The sequence below is a fragment of the Pomacea canaliculata genome, linkage group LG12, assembly GCF_003073045.1.
Source record: "Pomacea canaliculata isolate SZHN2017 linkage group LG12, ASM307304v1, whole genome shotgun sequence".
In the NCBI taxonomy this organism is placed as follows: Eukaryota; Metazoa; Mollusca; class Gastropoda; order Architaenioglossa; family Ampullariidae; genus Pomacea; species Pomacea canaliculata.
The window spans coordinates 21,274,383-21,295,261 of record NC_037601.1 but is presented as its reverse complement, the minus strand read 5'-3'; the positions used below and the strand labels follow the sequence as shown (position 1 = coordinate 21,295,261).

The following is a 20,879-nucleotide window of genomic DNA, read 5'->3' as shown; positions in this document are numbered from 1 at the left end:
CCTCACATTTAATGCTGCTTCACCGTCTTCCTGGTTTTGATAACAGGTATTATCTAAGCTGAGAACAGGTCTTGACAGTAAACTGGTTTCTCACCCGAGCCCCCATAATCCCTTCACAATCCTGTCTGGCTAAAAATACACTGTAGAGGGAAGCAGAATGTAATTCCTGAGCTAAGAAGATTTAATACAAATGTGAATTCCTGGTTATATACGTTAAAATTGGATAAACTAACGAGCACAACTATTTTGCAGGCACGGTCACTATTTCCTGACATCGTTTGTATTCATTCGCCGAGCCGAGGTTTGCAGAAAATGTGATCGCGGACATCGTTTGTGCATTGGCGGCTGGGCTCAGGACACGCGGAAATAGAAAGGCAAATACACTAATTTAGTCAACTTGTCAGAAACCCATACTGAGCTGGGTGGATGAGATGCAGCCAATATGCACAGCGATCCGATCTGGCTCGGATGCCGACCGGCACGCATCACCCTCTGCGCTCTTTTGCAGGAGGAAATCACATCAAGTCACTTGTGATGAATTGTCATGAATTTGCCAGACTCATCTCATCGATCTCGAGGAGTTCTTTGTACCGGATACCGAATTATTATTTTTTTAGGGCTGTAAAGCAGAACATTTTATCTGTTGTCAAGTCCCTTAAAACGATTCATCAGAGTATAACGCGTTTTGTCGAACTATCTCACCTCTTCCTTCATTCCTGCTTCCGGTCTGAAGGCTTTGTGGTAGATGATCGCTTGTCTTTCTGTCAATCTGTCAGCCACCTTGCTGTCCAGCTGTTTTCTTTGATCTCCAATAAGAGACATTTTCCTCCCCCTCATTTCTTTGATGCTACGCATTTCTTTTCTCCTCATATATGTAAATGAATGCTATTTTGAGCTTTCTGATTTTTATGAGCTTTTTCTCTTTGCATCCCTACTGGCTTGTTATTTAATGAAGTCACGTGGACACAATAGGCGTCGGATATACACCTTTTGTCACGTACAGTTCAGAATGTCAAGATATTGTGTAATTCTCTCGTGTAGCTCAAGCCTACTGGTGGGTGGGCACACACACAATACTGTGTAGCATGCAATGATTTGTCAAATGTTCCTGATGAGGGCAGCCTCGACCTCCCTAAGTTCAGCAATAACACTATAATTAGCTTTGTATGCAAGTCTATTCATCGCTCGCCATAGAAGAACACCAGATGTATGTCAGGAACTGCCGCCCAAATGTCGGTTCAATTTGTTTTTCTTTCTCTAGGATGTACCCGAGGTAGGCAGACACAATGAGGTTGGATCAGTGAGAATGCTTTCCACGTGGTAGACGCTCCCTGAATGTTCGATTCCCTGCAGGCATATTTAAGACCAGAGAAAGCCCACCAACTGTGAGTCTACAGTCGCATGCGAAACATCAATGGAAGTGAGGCCACAAGGTCTCCACAGTCAAAGTTCAGCAGGTGTCGAGGTCTTGTTACTGTAACCACCAGGTGGCCGTTCACTCAGACCTACTGAAGCTTTCTGTTCAGTGACCCTTTGCATGATAACTGTTACTTTGTGTTGTAGCGTTTCTTTGTAAAACCTGCTTATCATCGTCATCATCATCATCATCATCATCATCAGTGAGCAGCAGCAGCAGCAGCAGCAAGCATAGCATCACCATCAACAGCAGCACAAATTTGACAGCACTAGTGCAGAAAGCTTTCAGATAAATTAAAATTAAAATAGAAAACTACAACATAGCACTTCAAGCAATAGATGTATGGATGGAAGTAAACATTAAAAAAAATTAAGTAGCATGCAGTGACAAATTTCTACACATTTTCTTCTGCTTCCGTTCCCTTTCTTCCATATTCGATTGTCTGTCACACAAAGCCCGCACCAAGCTTTCAGAAAAAGAGAAGTGCATGACAACTCGAATGTTCCCCGGGTGTTTGCTCGCAAAAACTGTGTGAACAATTATACAAGCATTTCAAACGCAAAGCACCCGAGCGTCACGCTGCCTTAAAGATGACCAAAAACAAACAAACAAACAAACAAACCCACACAATATCGCCATCGCACGATGGCTAATCATGCAAGACACGACAAGCCGATAAAAACAATAAAATAAAAAGAAAAGCGCTTTGTGCTGTAGAAGGATTTGTTCCTGAGGGCTGCACCACTCGGTGTGGGGATGCATCCTGACCTACTTCCGCGCTCGTGGCGTGTCGTGACGATACACCTGTCGGCTATCTGTTCCGCTCCATCAATCCGTCCATGACGTCATGCGGGCTAAAAATGGAGCGGCGTCGACGAGGGCGCAGGAAGCTAGGACTTCTAAACGCCTGTTGCTGGCTTCCTGGGTGGGTGGATGAGGGGGCACAAGGGGGCAACAGAAAAGCGACCACGTGACATTCTAGGTTTTTTTAACACCGCGACACAGCGAATGTCGGTTACAATGGGACTCGTTTAGGGGACTGGTGGCCTTTTCTTTTAGTTTTAATTTTTCGACAGGAAATGCCTTCCTTGGTTTTATCAACTCTACGCTTGTGGTAGTTGTAGTTGGGCGCTTATCACGTCCAGCGCTGGCAAATCCACAATCATCCTCACCTTTGTTACTGTCATCTCTAAAGGGTAAACTACCAACATGTTTAACCCCAAAGTTGCAGCTGGGAAAGGGTAACTAATTCTAGGCAGCTACCACATTTCTTTCTTACTCGAATGTTGTAGCTGATGTCAACTGCGGTGTAAACGAAGTGTGCTGCAAATAATTTTGTTTTAAATGTTTCAATTAAAACTGTGCGAATTAAGTCTAATGGAACCTGCAACAGGTGCAAATCCTGCGCACACACACACGCACTGCCCCTTTGTCTACACACTCACTTGGCGATTAACGTCTACACATCATTAATGTCTATTTACAATCCATCGGTTGAGCCCCCATTTTGAAGCCCGGCATCTTGTGTAATCCGTCATCCACCCGCCTCCTGTGTGGTTTTATGAGCACACAGACTGATTTATGGACCTGGGCCAGGAAGCCTGCATCATGTAGTCTCTTCTCCTTTCAGCTAAGCTTTAAAGTTCTTCCCGGTGTGGTTAACTGGGTGAGGACCGTGGAATGTGAATCTTATATAAATTGTTTTGTAGAGGCGGCCAGTGAGAAGAGACAAACACACGGCGCAGAATGGAAGAGCCTTGTTTTGGACAAAAGCTCCGGCTTCTACATTGAGCGACATTTAGGCTCCATTTGGACAGTGCCTGCTTCGATGTCTCATTAAATCAGCTGATTTAAGAGAAATATCGTATTTTATCGACTGACATGAGGTTCTCATCTTGTGCAGCGGTCGATTGAAACATTTTCTAGAGGGAGCCGACACTCTCCGTCCCTCTGTCCTCTCTCTCTCACACACACACACACAGATAGAATACAAAATACCAGTTATGACAATTATCTTTGTTACTGACAAATGTAAACACTGTGTTACTTGTTACATTAGTGTATATCATGAAAAACATTTTTTTCTTCATATTCTCTTCTTGTCGGGTTGTACAAGTGTGCATGAATACAAAATGCTTGTTTGCTTGTGTAGAAGAGCTGTTTAGTGGCAACACTCATACACATTGTGAGTCTCTTCTTAGTCATGGAATGAAATTTAAAAACTGTATGTCAGCTTACTCACCTCTAATCTGGGAGGCAGAAAACTTCTGCAAAATGTCTCCACTGGTTTCCTGAAACATTAGAATGCCAGAGTCACACAATCTTTAGCCTTAGTGGTGCATAGAATGCACGAGAACAATTATGTGCTAGAGTAGCTTGAAAAAACTATTCGTATTTCTGGATTCATTAACAGAGTCCATAAGTCCAGTTAACCGTTTAAAATTTTGTCTCAGTTGGGTATGAAAGGAGGGTACAAAAGACTCGTGCAGCCCACCCATGAAATGTTATTTAAACAGTAAGTGTGTAATGCAATATTTGAGCAAGTGGTGTTTGTGTCGCAGCAAGGAATGTTTATAACATTTCTGTTTTGATAAAAAGTAAATTATTTATTTTAAGTGTCTAAATACAATTTTATGATACACACCGTGCTAAGTACAATTTCATTCATCTGAATGATTGTTAAAACACGATTATTTCAGCAGGTAGTTTTTGTGTGACATCCTTTCATACAACCGAACTTATACTTTCCCTTTATTGATTTCGAGCGCTAAGATGCGATCCCTGGTCATGTTCTAGCCATGTATCATCAAGACAACTACTACCATCTGCGATGGTAGAGACAAATAACCAATCTTTTCTTCGTATGTTCTGATAGACCTCTTTACGACCATCCGATGCGATGGAAGTCTTGAAGGACGAGCCAATCGTTACCAACAGTTGATCCCCTTCGAGCAGCTTTCCGTTGGAAGCTAAAGATTCTAACTTTGGAATCAGCTGAGCTGCCTGCACATGTTGAGCGATGTTAGGTCTGGCACTGGGCGATGTCTGAGCCATTCCCATACTATCGCCATGTTTTCTGGGAGCTACATCCACGCCTCCAAAGTCCTCTCACTTCTTTGAGATAAAAACTTCCTGGATTGCATGTGATCGCGAGCACGTGCAAGTAAGGAAAAAAAAAAGATGAAAGAATGTAAAAAGGAATACATTAAAGCTTTACAAAATAAACCATTGGAATAAATGTGCAGGAGGACTGGAAATAAGATAACGAGGCATTTAAGTGCGCGCTCGCGTAGACATCTTGATGCCATGTGACCTGCGCTTTTCGCAAAATTCGTGCAGAGACTGCTTATGACATTTTTTTTCACGGCTGTGACTGGTGATAGGATTTCTTATATTCAAGCTGCCATCGTGTTTTTACGATGATTCGTTCGCTGACTTCATAGATGCCTGATGGGCGCAGCGCTAGAGAAATTCTCTCATTTCATCCTCATTGCCGTTGTCATCGTCGTCAGGTACGATAGTTTCTACACAGGATGTATCTTTTTCAGGGAAAAAAGTACACCATGAGCTTATGACACGGTTTAATACGGTACCGTGAAGTATCGATAGGTTGTATATGGTGTTCGAGCAATGCATTTAAAAATATAGACAAATTTACTGAGAGCTTGATTTGTTATCGATAACAAAGCATCACGAGATATTTAAAGGACTAAATAATCGTCATTATATTCACAGCCAAAAAAAAAAAAAAAGAAGAAGAAGATAATATAAACAAATTAAATCCGAAAATGTATCTGGCGCCATGTCTGAGTGGCAAGAATACGATAATGTTTGGTATCGCTGAAGCACTCCACAAACACTTTCTACAAAAACCTGCGGACAGTAGCTTCTACACCAAAGCGAATCACATACATCAGAAATTAGAAACATGCTTTCATGCGAGGCTGATAATCTCTTTAGAGCCATGCGGACAACGATCAGGTAACAGTGGCTGAAGCCCACATCCGGGTCTGCACCGATCGTCTGGCTGCTCCTAATTGCAGAGCATGCAACTTTAGCGACTCAGTTCATGCCAAGGATCTTGCAGGATGCGGGTGGGAGGGCGGGTGGAAGTTAACGGCTCCCAAATAGCTGTCACCCACTGGTGTGCTAATCTGTCCGTCGTCATCAGAGGTCTGATTGCCAGTCGTTGGCGAAGTCCCCCTCCTCCTCGCCATCGATTGCAAGTAAGAGATAGCAGCAGGCGCCGCGGTGCCTTGGACTTTAAGCAGTGGTGTGCCATGTGAGTTAGCGGGGCTGGATGGCGACTGGGTCGCCGGTTCTTAGCTGCCAGGAAACCGCCTCTCCAAACTCGAGTAGCAGCTGTTGGCGCAAGTAATTAGGTTTGCAGGCTTGGGTTTTCTGATCACTTGTCTGATCGATCTCTGCTAATGCCAGCCACTGAATGGTGCCAACACCCCGGAAACCAACCCTCAATACGGTCACGAAAAATGACCCGCGTTCTGCTTTGTCCCAGTTTTTTGTTTTTTTTTACTAATTAAACATTTGTCCAGGCAAAAGAAGTGCAAAAATAAGTCTTAAGTCTTGACGAAAGGCTTCTTACATTCTGAAAGTCCATGGATTTTCCAGAAATCTGTGTGCGTGTGCCCCTCCCCTTTTATTTAGTGATGCATATATTGCAAGACTTTTATAGAGGTTGGGGGTGGACGTGTAATGCGGGGAAACAAATGTGTTCTAAGATTCCCCACCGGCCACCGTGCTATCCTAGACTGGAAACGAGGCAATAACCGTTAAGGTCTTCTGCCAGTCAGTCTTTCTGAACCTCTTGTCATCTTCGAGAACCTGTCGAGAGGACGAGACTCTATGCAAACAAGGACAGAATGAATCCCACGCGATCTGAGGACATTAAACATGACATCTTCATCAGGTCGCCTGTTGTCTGTAACAACAAGGTTGTATGAACACTGCCAGCCTTGTTCTGTAAAATGGTTTTTGCTAACATCTCCATTTTACATGCTCCTGTGGTGGTGAGTACTGCTGCTATTGAGCAGACTCATTAAAGACGGGATAATTAGGTTTACTCACGTGTCAAATAAAATCAATGAAAGAAGTATCTCCGAAAGTATTTTTTTCTGGGTTTTTAACCTTTCAGTTTTTCTTTCCTTCAGCTTTTCTCAAATATCGACTTTCAATTAAATGACAGCACTCCTTCTTTTCATCCATAGCTTTTCAATGATAGCTCTCTTTTTTTCAGTGAGAGCTTTTGCCAATCCTATTTATCTAACCAATTATTTGTTTCAAAGAAAAACCTTTTTACGCTCGCATCAATGATTTCATTAATACATCTCAGGGAAGTCAGGTTCTGTCGACAACTACAGTAGTAGGAGGATCCCTAGAGTATTTCCCGACCTCCGAGGTTTAGGCCTGCTTGCGTGTAATGAGCCAACTATTACTTAGCTACTTCCGAGGTGACATTGTATTCGTTCGTCACCTCGAATGTTTCCAGCTACTAAATTAATAGACAAAGAACAATTTCGATATCCACAAACATAATTTAACCCTGACTCTACAAAATCTTTTCACCTTATGGCGTACATGTGGGATTTGGGTGAGCTGCAAGGGATTCCAGACATTTTGCTTTCACACGATTTAATGTCATGTCTTTCTGTCTGTTATTATCTGTCAGTGGCAGAGGAACTCTGATGAAACAAGCAGGATTTGTGTTCTAAGCCCTCTACATTCTCGAAACTATATGTTGGCGAGGGTCTGGGATTAAGTCTAGGGTTTTGCTTGTCGCTGTATTTTACATCAATCATTTATTTCAGTTAATAACCGATGTTAAACTGCCACACATCGTCGATGGCAGGGATGAGTTTCCGTATTCCAAAATATCGGGGAAATAAAAGTGAAAATCGTTAATGTTTTCCTTTTCATTCATGAGAAACCCGTACAATCCGCTGACCATTGCAAACCTTTGTAACAAACACGTTCACATGGAAAGAAATAAAGAACGACAGAAAAAAAGAGAAAGATCAAGTAAGGTAAATATAACAAAAATAGATGCATAATAATATAAATATTGTAGACGATGACATTTGATCAGCGATTTCCCAAGGGATTGTGTGTGTGCTTGCCTATGATATGATTGTGGCTTGTATTTGATACTCATACACACATCTATCGTGTGTTCAACTGGTGCTTTTTGTCCCGTTTGAGAGGATTTAGCATCCATCTTAGTCACAAGCCATTTTCCGTAACTTTTCACAGATAATGTCTACTCATTACTAACATGTATTTTGTTTGTTTGCTTTATTTATTTATTTTTGAATATCTCTGCATATTCATTGTCAACATTCTGACCTCCATATTTTAGGTTTTCCATTTATCTTTTGCTCTGGTGACATTCGTAGACTAGGTTGTGATTACTTTGTAGCAAGTATTTACTAAAGTATTTTAGCGATGAAATTATTGCAAGAAAAGTAAAATCCGTCATTTCGTATGATTGCAGATTTAGTTATAAATTATCCTAAAAGAAGTGTTGCAAACTGAGTTCAGTAATAACTGTTCCCACAAAGCAACAAAACAAACAAAGCCAAGCAGAACTCGAGTTACTAGACCACACAGTTCACTACACCACACAGGCATCAGATTGTTGTGCCCAGTTTTAAGTACAAAAACTTTAATGACAGACAGACAGACATGCATAGAACCGTCGCTTCCTTTTTTGTTTTAGTGTATAGTAACACTTTATTTTATCTAAACTTTATTATAGTATTAAATTTAAAGGCATGATACACTCTGGTCACACCAAGTACCTTTTAGGACCATTTGTTTTAGGGTCTTCTTTGGATTATGGGTAGGGGAGATGGCGGCCAAGGGCTTGAATTGCATGCATCAGTGTTTTTTTCTAGTGCCAATTTTATTGCATAATGTTCATGAAATAGTTACAGGTGTATTATGAGCGTGTCTGTAATATACTTCATGTATGAGTGGTGTATGTGTTGAAGAAGTGAGCTTGTCGGTTATATACCAATATGGATGCATGGTTGTTGATGATTCAGTCTATATATTATTCATGTAAAGCACTCTAAGCAAGCCTTTGGAAAAGCTCTATATAAGTCATCATTATTATTATTATTATTATTATTATTATTACTACTACTACTACTACTACCAAATTTTGTGTTTGTTTCACACGTTTGTGGTGCCAGCAACGCAGATATTGCAAACACTCTACACTGACATACTTTAATTGTGATATACAATATAGCCATTCCAAAACAATCCCCGGTGAATCTTTCCAAAGCAAGGAGCCAGCTGCTGCCTACCGAACTAATTAGTTTTTTTCTAAAAAGCCTTCTACACACAAAAACATTCGCGCTGCTGCTACTTCATGACTGTTGAACACTTCACTAGTGTGAATGATTTGATGTTCAGCCATGTTGAAAAACTGAAACCCGAGGCAAGATTTTAAAACAAGTTCTAGAACATGCGGCAAAAACAAGCAAAACAGTTTGCCAAACTGAAATGTTTGTAGTGGATGTCACACAGGAAAACAGCTGTTTGTAAACTCCTGAAGCCCAAGTTTAAAATGTGCTAATAAAGTGAATTAATTTCATATACAATGACATTTAGGTTATGGTCATTTAATTCGCATCACATTTCATAATCATATATATTATAACTTAATTGGCAGTCAGTAAGTAATGAATCACTTTCAGCTGTCAGTATAAAGACAATTGACACTGTAGGATACCTGTTTCTTTCCGTCTATCATCCCCCACCTGGCACTGTGACCCTAATGTATAAGCAAACAATGCGTGACTAAGGTGTCATTCGATCGCAAACATGCTAAACCCTCAAAGTTTTACTTTGCCTCACAAGTGACAATGACAGGAGGCAGCCCCAATGTATTGTGCTCTGACAGCTGTCTGGTGTGACCCTTGACATAGCCAGGCCACCTTGTTATTACATCTGGATAACGATCCACAAGTCGTAATGGCCACATTATAACACATGCAACTTTCCAACTTACCATCTCCGGGGGCTTTGCAAATGTCGTCAGGGTTGTATGTTGCCGCGCAGGTTCTTCTTGTTCCAGCCCCTTCCTTGTCAAGCAATCAGTGAACTAGATTGGGTTGGTGGTTGGTTCCAACAGCTGCCTATGGCCAGTAAACGAACATAAATCGAACACAGAGCGAGGCGAGAAACAGGCAGGTCGGAGGGTCCGAGTGTTTCGATCAAGTGAACCGTGTAGGTCCGACAAGAGGACTGCTAATTGACAAAGAAACCTTTGAAATGGGACTGCCACCTCCTCCCCATCCCGTGCACAGCTCTTTCTCTCTCACACACACACACAATTCCCGCCCCTCAAGCTGAACAAACCGTTTTACGAGTGGCTGAAGTTTCGGCGTGGCCGAGCGCCATAGCGTCGCGCGTGCAAGCAGGCACGAGTCTATGATCGAGTCTTCTGAAACTTAGCTTCGATCTCCGAGAGAGACAATATGCTACATCTCGACAGAGCGGTTGGCATCTTACCTACGGTTGTCTCTTCCATGACTACCCTTCCCAGTGTTCCCCCCGCCAACACACAAATCTCCCCATCCACCTCCTTCCCTCAAAGCCCTTGCTCGCGGCAGAGTCGGGCGCTTTTCGGACGGTCTTGGAAGAGAAGTGCATGCTTGCCGCGGGCGAAGGACTGTCACCCCGATCGCTGAACACCCCAAGATCGATGCTGGGAACAGACTCGTCGAGAGGATGTGTGGGGGTTGTGAAGAGTTGCTGACGGAGGGACGGGGTTAGTATGATGGGCGGGGAGGATGAGGAGGGGTAGGGGTAGGGAGAGGGGAGGCGGAAAGAAAGACAGGTCGAAAATATGTTGGGGGAGCAGCGAGGACGGTTATGACCAGGCGTTGCGAAGTGGACGCTAGTGTGCCGAGTCTTATGTCAATGACTGGGTGTGACCGCCAGCACGCGGCGCACAAACCCAGACAACGTGGATCGGCCGGCCCAACACACTATGTATACTCACTACTGTAACGGCCCAGCATACTCTGTATACTCACTACTGTAACGGCCCCGCACACTCTGTATACTCACTACTGTAACAGCCCAGCACACTCTGTATACTCACTACTGTAACGGCCCAGCACACTCTGTATACTCACTACTGTAACAGTACCCACTCTGTGTTATTCTGAAGACGGACATCCCGACATATAATGAATGTGTTCACTTGAACTAACGCAAGACATTATTCATTATTGAACATGGGTGTTCACTGACTTCGGCCACTTCAAGTGTCTGTAGTACGGCTGCACCAATTTGTTCTACTTTTCCGTGAGGGTAGTCAAGGGCTTGAAATGGAAGCGTGAGCGATCTTTTCGATTCAATAAAGGAATATAATACAAAGAAACCCACAAAGCCACATTTATCTATGCGAGACATTTCCTTGGGTTGCACCATCTCCCTTGCCATAGCCGCTGCCTTCATCCTGTCAGTTGCCTGCCAAGCGATCGATGTTGGCTTCGACTTTTGAGCATCTTTTGATTTTCATCGGAAAATGAGACGACAAGTACGAGAAATGGACAAAAATCACTAATTACAAATCAAAGGACTGAGATAAAAAAAAAAATTTTAAAGAATATAAAAGTTCGTTCTGCCAACATTTCACAATCCATACATTGCATGCGAGTCCTCTCTCACACATATACACACAATTATATATAAATAATATAGAAATAAAGGAGGATGTATGAAGCATGCCCTGGGATATATCACTGAAAGGTTTTTAAGTACATCATCAAAAGTGGATGCTGGGAACTTCCGCGTGGGCGAGAAACCATCCGCAGTTGTAGGTTCTAACCAGTATTCTAATATTCAGTGTTCACTTATTTATGCCTCCAAACACTCGTGATTGCACAGAAACGTTTAATGTTGATCTACCCCAGGGTAAATAAATGGAAAATGTTAATTACAGTGTTAGCTTGACTAGCTGCCCATCTGTTCTCACATTCAGTTTAAACTGAGCCTCCTGCCTCTGAACTTCTCGTCCCCTACATCCCAGCCAACTGCTCTTCGTCTGATGACCGTATCCTATTCCCGACACCAGAACAATATATGGTCACAGGATTTTTAATTACTGTGCAGCAAAATAATGGAACTCTCTCCCCTTCCATATTCACCACGGAATCCTTCAAATGTAGTAGAGTCCTCTGTATGTTATCCATGTCTCGTTCTTGTCTCAAGTGCTAAATGCATGCTCAAGGAGCGCGAGTATGCTCTATATAAATCATGCGCTTATTAATTATTATTATTAAATAATAATTAGAGGACTATAGAGACGTAGATTTAGGTGTGCAAAGCAACAGTTCTGGGGACAACACCAAGCCCTCGATGCCCTCTGCTCATGCTTCCTATCAATGTTTGTATAAAAGGTCACGGCGGTGTCGCGAGGTTAGAGTGAATGATCCTGAGTGGACACACGAGACCGTCTCGTGGACATCTGACCAGGGACAAACTCTGTGGTGTAGAATCAGACTGTTTCTGCTTATGGTCTGTTTGTATAACGCTGTTTACACAGTTCGACAACACCTGTTGTTTCGATCCCGTCCCGAGATCGTGACCCCTATAGGTCGTCAGTACACATTCAGTGTAATGAAAGAGAAACTCCCTCTCTTTGTCTACTCCCATCGACACATTTTGTGCTCTATGTTGCGCTTGCCTCATTGTTAAACAGCAAAACAAAAGCAAACAAGCTGTGACAGTATGCGGATCTTCTAGCGTGCAAAATCACACAAAACTAAAATTTCCAGTTCAGCATGGGTGCCTTAATTCTTGAATCAAGAGGAATCCTGACACTATGGAAGCCGCATTCTCTAGTTTGATACTTACACTCTACTCGTTATTTAAAAAAAAAAAAGAAATCAGGCCCAAACTTGGGACTATAGTTTGCAATTAAACTACCCTTACTGGTATAGTCTGTGACATAGCATTCAAAGAGAAATAGAAGCAAGCCAACTCTTCACATATATTAACAACTTAGTGAAAACATCTCACAAACAATATTCATAATCTGTGAACCAATAATCTGTGAATCTATACCAAGCTGCCTGTTTTACATCAAAGTTGTTTCATTTAAAAAACAAATTCACATCATAAATCTACATCACTGTTAGCTTTATTACAAGAATGCAAATGTCTATCAAAAAATATAATCTCATTTTAAAGTATTTCAGCATATTTGAAATAATGCACAGCCATTAAAAGATTGTGCTGTATTAAAAATGTAAATTTAACAAGACATAAACAAATCTAGTAGAGTAAAACTTGTGAAACTCTTTTATACATGGTTGTGAGACTTTAGTAGAAACAAAAAATGTTGCCTTAGCTATTTGTGCAGAGGACCTGATTAGTTTTGTACTCAACATTCTCCCCACTCCCCTCAACCCACCTCCAAAATCATTTCTTAAAGTATTCCAGACACATTAGTAAACTACTAAGTAAGCAAACACAAAAACATAATTAATATAATAGCATGACAAACATTACTCTGTGAAATATCAAAATAAAACAAAATTGGAGTATGCAGTTAAGAATATTTTTGTTGCAGAAGAAAGGAAAGGGAAGTGGATTTCAATCACATGAAAATTTACAAGTACTTCTTTAACACAGTCCACCATGACTATCGAAGGTCTTCCTCAAATATTGCAGACAAAAAGCAACATAAATATATCTGTACATTTGAAACTGTTAAAATTTTTTTTCTTTCCTTATGGGGAGGGTGGGGCTATCCAAACAGAACTTAAAAGGCCAATACCTTCAGTGGAGATGATAAAGAAGGAGACTAGTGTGAGACAGCATATTTGCGCTTTTTCAGTCTTGTGCCTGTTTTTGGCACCACATAGTGAGCTAATACTGGTCCAAGAACCTCATCTTTAAACACACTTGGAACTAACCAATGACATGTAAGGTGAGATGACAGAAAATCACAGTCATGTTTCCTCATGATTAAATAGCTGACTTAATAAATGCCAAATGGATTAGAGTTTATAATGCATTTTGACAGACAAAGAATCATTGTTCTCCCTGTTACCAATAAAGCACTTTATTTAATACATACAAAATCTTTTATTTGTTCATGCACTAAACAGGTGCTGTTAACCCTTAGAAAGCATTTTTTTCCCAGACAGCGACAGCAAAATAAATATACGACCAATGTCCAGATTTGCACAATCAGGACTAGAAACTAGGTGAAAAAATTTGGTGTCAATAACAACGTAAATAACAAGCATTCTATGTGTTAAGGTGATTGCCTCCTTCAGATTTTACTTTTCAAAATATAAAATTTTTTAAAATATTGTTTGTAATTTTCTTCTCTTCAGCAAAATTATTAAAAGGGGGCTAAATACTGCTCTTCAAATAAATGAAAAGAATCAGAAGACATGCTCATGCTGACAAGGAACATCCCCACATGGGGTCAGCAAGTGAACTTGGACTTGTCTGCTTTAGCTCCATTGTTTTTAATGTCATTCATCAGTGCCTGAGACAGTGTCAAGCCAAAGATGAAAGTTCCTACTACAATGAATGCACATGAAAACCATAGGACCAACTTGGTTCTCCTCGTCTGGTCATCTCTGTCAATCATGGTTTTCAGCAGACACATACCTGTAGCAAAAAGGCAGATGTAGATCATGCTCCACTGCGGGTGATTAGGAAGAAGAAGAGCAATAAATATTACAGAGAGAGGCTCCTACCACACCTTTTTTACTCATGCACCTCAACAGTGTTAAAAGTTGCAAACTAAAGTAACTGAGATGCACAAACACTCTATGCACAAAATTCTTTTTTGTGAAAGCTGGGTTTTCAAGATATCAAACTGCTATAGAGGGGATGCAAAAAATGCAATGGATGAAGCAGTGCAATGTCCTATTATTGCAAAGAGATGCACATTTTTAGATGTCAGCAGATAACCCCTTGGTCAATTTTCTTCATCTGCTCTATTACTGTAAATTCTTTTCTTGGAGCATTAGGTAATGGTGTGAGTCAGCAAAGCTGGATTTCAACTAAACTATCACTTTTTCTATGCATTTGCCTTCATACTAAAAAGAAAGGTTTATTAATTTTAAAAAAGTAATGCTGCAAGATGAAAACCAAGTTTATATCATGAAAATTCATGAGATATTATAGTTACATTTTTTGAAAAGTTTATAAGTTTACATTACTTGAAATAGTTTTTGCCCCACTAGCAACAAAATTGCCACTAGCCTCCCTTTACTTTGTTTCATCTCAAGAACTATCAAAAACTCACCTGGGAAAATAAATATAAAAATGGCTGCAAAAGCTCCAAGAACTTGTATCACGACTCCAATATTGGGGATAAAAACTGCAAGCACTAACGTGAAGCAAACCATGTTAAAGACACTGCTATTCGCTGAATTTTTTCTTGAGCCACTATCTGTTCAGGTGTGAGGCGCCAAGCAGTGTTCCAGATACAGCCAAAGGCAGCCCTGTTAGAATTTCAGGTGGTACAGGTAAATGAAACATATCTAATAAAAGAATACATTATTATCAGAAGCAACAGAAAATAGTTTTGCAACAAAAGAACAAGAAAAACAAACACCAACCTTCCACAGAAGAGAAGGATAGGGTATGTGGTGTATGTCTTCACAGCAATCAGTATCACTGCAATCAACACAGATGTATCTGGTTCAAATGACAGCAAAATGTCACTTGTGATTCTGTCACCAAACATGAGGTACCCAAGAGCTGCTGTCACAGTGTATGTCAGCACACAAAGGATCATGGCCAAGGTAACCGATTTTGAGAACTCACGAAGACAACGCTTTTCCATGCAGGAGTAGATTGGAATGACACTGACATGACACTGAAAAAAAATCCTTGCACATAGATGTTGTGTACCTTTAAAGGGAAAAGGAGATTAAATGGAATTTTTGAGCTGCACACCCAATGCCTTTCTTAGATGACAAATGTAAATAATATCGTAGAATAAATCTGCATGTCGCAGATATCCTGAATACTAATGAAATATTAAAACCTATAAAAGTGAATAAACAAAACATTTTAATTTTATAACCGTTTCCTCAGACATACTATTCTAGAGTACACCTGCTTATGGCATTTTGTTTGTGTGTGTTTTGAATGTACTACAGGTGTTTAAATACTGACCTGATAAGCAAAACAGATAGCAGGAACTACAAGAAACACATCGATCCATGAATCTGGGCTAGAACAACAGAAATAAAAAAAGGAACAAATCTGACAAATTCATAGGTCAGGGCCGTGCTTAGGGCGGACGAGGCATCTCTATTCATTGATATAACTAGGAGTGACTTTAGATCCCAACTATCGTGGCGTCTAAGAACGGCCTGGATACATATACATAATCTGATTTTAATGACTTTGAGATGAGTTATATATATATTCTGTTTAAACACATCATGCTTCCCAATACTCATTTCTGAGAATTTTTTTTTAGAAAGATAGACTTTGAAAAAGCAGAACATAATTTGTATGTTCTAAGTGTGTAATTTGATTTTTGTATGCTCATTTCACACAAAAAACCTGTATGTTGTAAAATTACATGCTGTGTCAGTGAAGACAGAGCAAAAACAACTAAAAGTGTGCTATATAAACTCATAAACAACAACAATCAAAATCTGATGCTCTGATAGGGTTATACATAAATGTACGTTATAATTGAACTAAGTCAACCAAAAAAAAAAAAGAGTAAACACTATTGTTATCAAATGATGGAAATGATCACTTAAATACTTCTTTCCAGGAAAATTTCTCCAGTAATAATCCCTTTTTGCCCATAATATCCACATAAAATATGTTTAGGAACACTTGTTCTAATATAAAAACTATTGGCCACTATTCTGGCATGCTGATTTTTGAATAAAATACGCTACAAATAGTACTTTGGCTGGATATTGAAACTTTTACACACACTAAAATATGCTGCAATACTTACCTAGTTTTGACAGGTCCAGGAGTTTCATGTGGCAGGAAATATTTGATTGTGACCAGACACACCACATAAAGAATACCAATCACACCCACAAAACTGCAAAATAAGCCTGTGTGCACTTGAGAAAGTTACAGCTAGTGACATAAATCAGAAACTGTCATCAGTTTTATAAGGTCCACTTCCCTATCTTTATATGATTAATAAAGGATATACACAGAAAATACTGTAGTTGTGGCCCTATGCTCCACTGGGGGTGATTAGGATGTAGAATGTAGAAAATACATAGTACTTAATTAGCAGCTTCTGTGTGTTTGTATGTAAAGATGCATGCCTTTAATCTTTCATAATGTACATGCATTTGTTAGCACAGAAAGTTTCAGCAATGAAAAGCTTTTTATTCCTTTTCTTTATATGGGTTTTGCCTATATGTAATGAGCTGCTATTGTCACTATCGATTATAAACAAAAGATAAACAATGATGTTATCTCGTTTCATTAGGGCATTACTGTGCAAAGACAAATGCTGAAAATTCATAGACTTGAAAGAAAGGAGACCTACCTAGCATACTTGAGAAAGTCAATGCGGCGTGGAAAGATCATCGGCAGTATGAATAGGAGAGATGTGACCACAATGGTAAAGGCTCGATTCATATAAAATGGACTTTTGTTGCAGTAGAAATCACGATCAACAAAGAGGAAGACTATAAGATAAAAAAACAAAATTCTGGTGTCATGCTTCATTGTTACACAGACACATAAGTGAATGCATGCGAAATAAAGAATATCCATGCATGCCTGCCCACACAAACACACACATACAAAGCCATGTTTTACAATGACAACTAGACACTGACACTCTTCCCACTGGTCGCCAATAATGATGAGGAATGTAATGCAGGTCCCAAAGCAGTAAAGTAGGATGGACAGTGCACAAGCTGTCTGTGCATGTTTGCCGCACACAGAGAAGATGGTGTCCTGGTAAGTGGCACTCTGCTTGAGGTCAGAACAGTAGCCCAGTGTCACCAATGCCACCACAACAAACACAAGAAACACCTGCAAACAGGTATTGTGCATGCATCATTTAGAATAAGGGCCATTACTAATCAAGCCAGCTCTGAAAAAAATATCAATTTTATACTGATTTTGTTAATTTTATTTTAAAATACTGACAGTCCCTTACGATATATGAACAAACTGTCTAGAACATGTTGAAAGTTATACAACTTTCTAGGTTTTTTTTTAATTAACACAAAAAAGGGGAACAAAATGAACCTTGACACAAGTCTTTGGAGTGTTGTTTCATTGAAACAAGAAGCATATTAATGTTTATCAATGCAATGAATAACATTTAGGGGGTTAAAAAAAAAAAACACTGTTAAAATATTCATGAAATGTTGAAAAATCTACAAATAAACCTTTGATCAGTTGCTTATGTAATGACACACACTTTCAGCTACACAGTGTATCTGTGGTACTTAAAATTCCTTAGGTTAAAAAAACCCAGCAAATAATTTCAGATATTGACTGGTTTAATGTTTATGAATATTTGTGCTCCATATAGTTTTACATAAAGCTCAAAAAATAATGTGCACTCATTTTTTAAGACACCCTATAGATGCATATACATACTAATTATATCAGGGCTTCTGCTAAGGCTAAATTCTTTGGGGTCCCAGGGACCCATTCTTCAGATTTCTAAGGGTTGGGAAAAAACCCAACAAATCAACTACTTTGTTCAACTGCCTTTCAGGCACACAAATTACTGTAATGTCTAGTCAGAAACGGCGAGATTTCTGTGCCATGAAATCTGTGCAAGCATCTGTGATGAGCTTATGCTCACTGTACTTGGGGTGCTCACTTTGTTTCCGTTTCTGAGACGATGATTTTAACCACACTGTCAATGACATCTTGGAAATAGGTTAATGGAAGTCTTCCCGGTAAGAGAAAAATCTCAGTGCAAGGGAAGTGACTCTCACTTTGTAGCAGACGACAACAATAGATTGGGCTACGATGTCAGACACTACACTTAGCCAATTTTGTATCTGTTCTTCGCCCAAATTTGAAGGTGTCCCCTGGGACCCCATTGATGAAAATTGAAGGGGTCCTCTGAACTTTTAATGCGTAATGTATGCAATTTTTTGTGTAAGCAGAAGCCCTGATTATATCATGACAGCAACAAAGACACCACCGGCATATACATACTGATTGTATGATGACAGCAATAAGGACACCACCAGCCTGGTGATATGCTTGAGGAAAGTTGAGAAGACCAGCCCCAGAGCTGCATTCACTATTAGGAATGCTGATGACAGCCATGATGATCCTGTTGACATAACATGCAATCTTAATGGATTGAAGTATAATTAGCATTATCACTTTTACATATTCTGATAGTAATAGTCACTATGCATCGGTGAAAAAAAAAAAACTTTAAGTACCTGAAAAATACAGTTTAAGTCCCTTGATAATAATTTTTAATGTTTAATATTTCATCTGGTTAAAAATGTTTCAAAGGATATGGTTGCACTTTTACCTTTAACAGTTTTAACTGAAATCTCACTGTCCACAAGAGGAGTTAGTTCTCCTGCCTCTGTACGGTCTTGAATAGACATCAATTGAGTTTTATCCTTCAGCTAACCACTGTTCTGTCTGCAAAAACAAAAATCTGAAAATAAGGTAATAAAACTGTCAATAAATAATTCACATCATTATAAACCATCACAAGCATCATAATAGAATAAAGAAAATGGAAAAACTGCATTAGATAAAGTATATTGTTACATTTTATGGAGAAACAGCAACATATCAGCTTCATGACCAAAAAAAAAAATAGCTGTATGAGGACTCGACATGCCAGGTGATCCATACCGGGAAGCTGACTCTTTCACAGTGAGGATTGGAGTGAGGCAAGGTTGTATGCTCTTGCCAACAATCTTCCTGATCGTCATAGATTGGATCATGAGAAGAATAACCTTTAACAGCAACAGGGGCGTTCAGTGGACCTTTGCCATGCAACTTGAGGATCTCGACTTTGCGGATGACATCAGCCTGTTATCCCACAGCATGCACAGGCAAAATTCACTTGGCTCTCAGAAGAAGCAGTGATGACTGGCCTGACCATTAACATCAAGAAGATGGAGGCAATCTGTGGTCATAAACAAGCAAGAAGCAACACTCCAACTACATGGGAAATGTATTACAGAGACTGCTTCACCTACCTTGGCACCATTGTCAGCAAAGATGGAGGTGCAGATGAAGATGTAAGAAGCTGAATAAATAAAGCCAGGTTTGCATTCCACACCCTGCAACCTATCTGGAACTCCAAGGCTTTATCTCTACGCACCAAGATCTGCATCTTCAAAGCAAATGTAAAGCCAGTCCTTCTATATGGATCTGAGACATGGTGTGTGACAAACACCATCACCAACAAGACATTCGTCAATGGATGTATCAGATGGCCTGAGAAGATCTTCAATACAGACCTTTGGGAGAGAACCAACCGAAAAACTTCCAGCCAAGACATCAAGATGCAGAAGTGGGGCTGAATCGGTCACACCCTACGGAAGCTGACTGACAATTTAACAAGACAAGCTCTGAGCTGGAACCCACAAAGGCAGCACAGGGTTGGGAGACCCCAAGAGACATGGAGGAGATTAGTCCACAGCAAGCGGAGGCAGCTTGCATGACATGGTCCCAACTGGGAAGGGATGCCGAGAACCGGATCTGATGGCATGGTGTAGTTGTAGCCCTATGCTCCACTGGGGGCATAAAGGAATAAGAACAGAAGAAGACATATTCCTGAACATTCTGTAGATTAAGCATAAGAATATAGTGTCTATGTCTGCAGCAGAATAGAAACTCTAGTCAGTCGAATCCTGTGCTTAACATTAACACTAGCATAAGGAATAGCGCTGTGTTCATTGCTTTATGTATATATTATTGTTACTGAAATGAGTGAACTCCAATCTAGCTGCAAAGGTCGGGATACGATGGAAAATTATGTAAGCTTATTGGCCTCTTGTGTCCCCTTTATGATCAAGAATTAAGTTCAATGCCTCTAATATATTATATCTAAGGATCGAATATTTCATATTCATTATCTAATGTCAGCTATACACTTTAAAAAATATTATTCGGTTCATTTCCATTCCAGAACCTATGCGCTTGGACTGAAAAAACAAGTCTACCGTATAAAAGTACTTATTCATCAAACAATTTAGTCTTTAAAGAAATTATCGTTGCTAGTACATCAGTATTGGCTGCTTGCAGTTCGATCAGTCACAACTCACATAATCCTTGTGCACGAATGTAGATTTTCCTGCATACTAAGCAAGCACTACTGCATTCTAATTGTCATTGATAAACTATAAGTTTAAAACTTAAACTCTTTTGTGGTTATGAAGTTTCACTTCTCATACAGTTTCGATGCTCTCAGTCAGCTGAATCCGCCATGATGGTGACATGTGACTAG

At 40.0% G+C, this 20,879-nt stretch overlaps 2 protein-coding genes and 1 long non-coding RNA gene across 3 annotated transcripts in view; 1 reads left to right on the top strand and 2 right to left on the bottom strand.

Annotated features, from left to right (window-relative positions):
* The window catches only part of LOC112576825 (calmodulin-A-like), an 18,776-nt gene extending 8,764 nt beyond the window's left edge, over positions 1 to 10,012 (bottom strand). Inside the window, exons 1-2 of the mRNA XM_025259586.1 lie at positions 9,453 to 10,012; positions 3,660 to 3,708 (exon numbers count right to left, since the gene is read on the bottom strand). Of these exons, the coding sequence (XP_025115371.1) occupies positions 3,660 to 3,708; positions 9,453 to 9,455 (52 nt within the window). The 5' untranslated portion in view covers positions 9,456 to 10,012. The remainder of the gene's footprint in view (positions 1 to 3,659; positions 3,709 to 9,452) is intronic.
* The window catches only part of LOC112576826, a 23,536-nt gene extending 6,516 nt beyond the window's left edge, over positions 1 to 17,020 (top strand). The window contains exon 3 of the long non-coding RNA XR_003101920.1: positions 16,908 to 17,020. This is a non-coding gene — a long non-coding RNA (uncharacterized LOC112576826). The remainder of the gene's footprint in view (positions 1 to 16,907) is intronic.
* Positions 12,575 to 20,879, bottom strand: LOC112576824 (putative sodium-coupled neutral amino acid transporter 7). The gene is given in 12 exon segments (XM_025259585.1): positions 12,575 to 14,083; positions 14,727 to 14,822; positions 14,825 to 14,925; positions 15,043 to 15,302; positions 15,605 to 15,662; positions 16,413 to 16,505; positions 16,968 to 17,109; positions 17,263 to 17,461; positions 18,611 to 18,687; positions 18,690 to 18,731; positions 18,942 to 19,057; positions 20,698 to 20,879. Coding segments are annotated over 11 exon segments (1,335 nt in total). The 5' UTR covers positions 19,021 to 19,057; positions 20,698 to 20,879; the 3' UTR covers positions 12,575 to 13,895.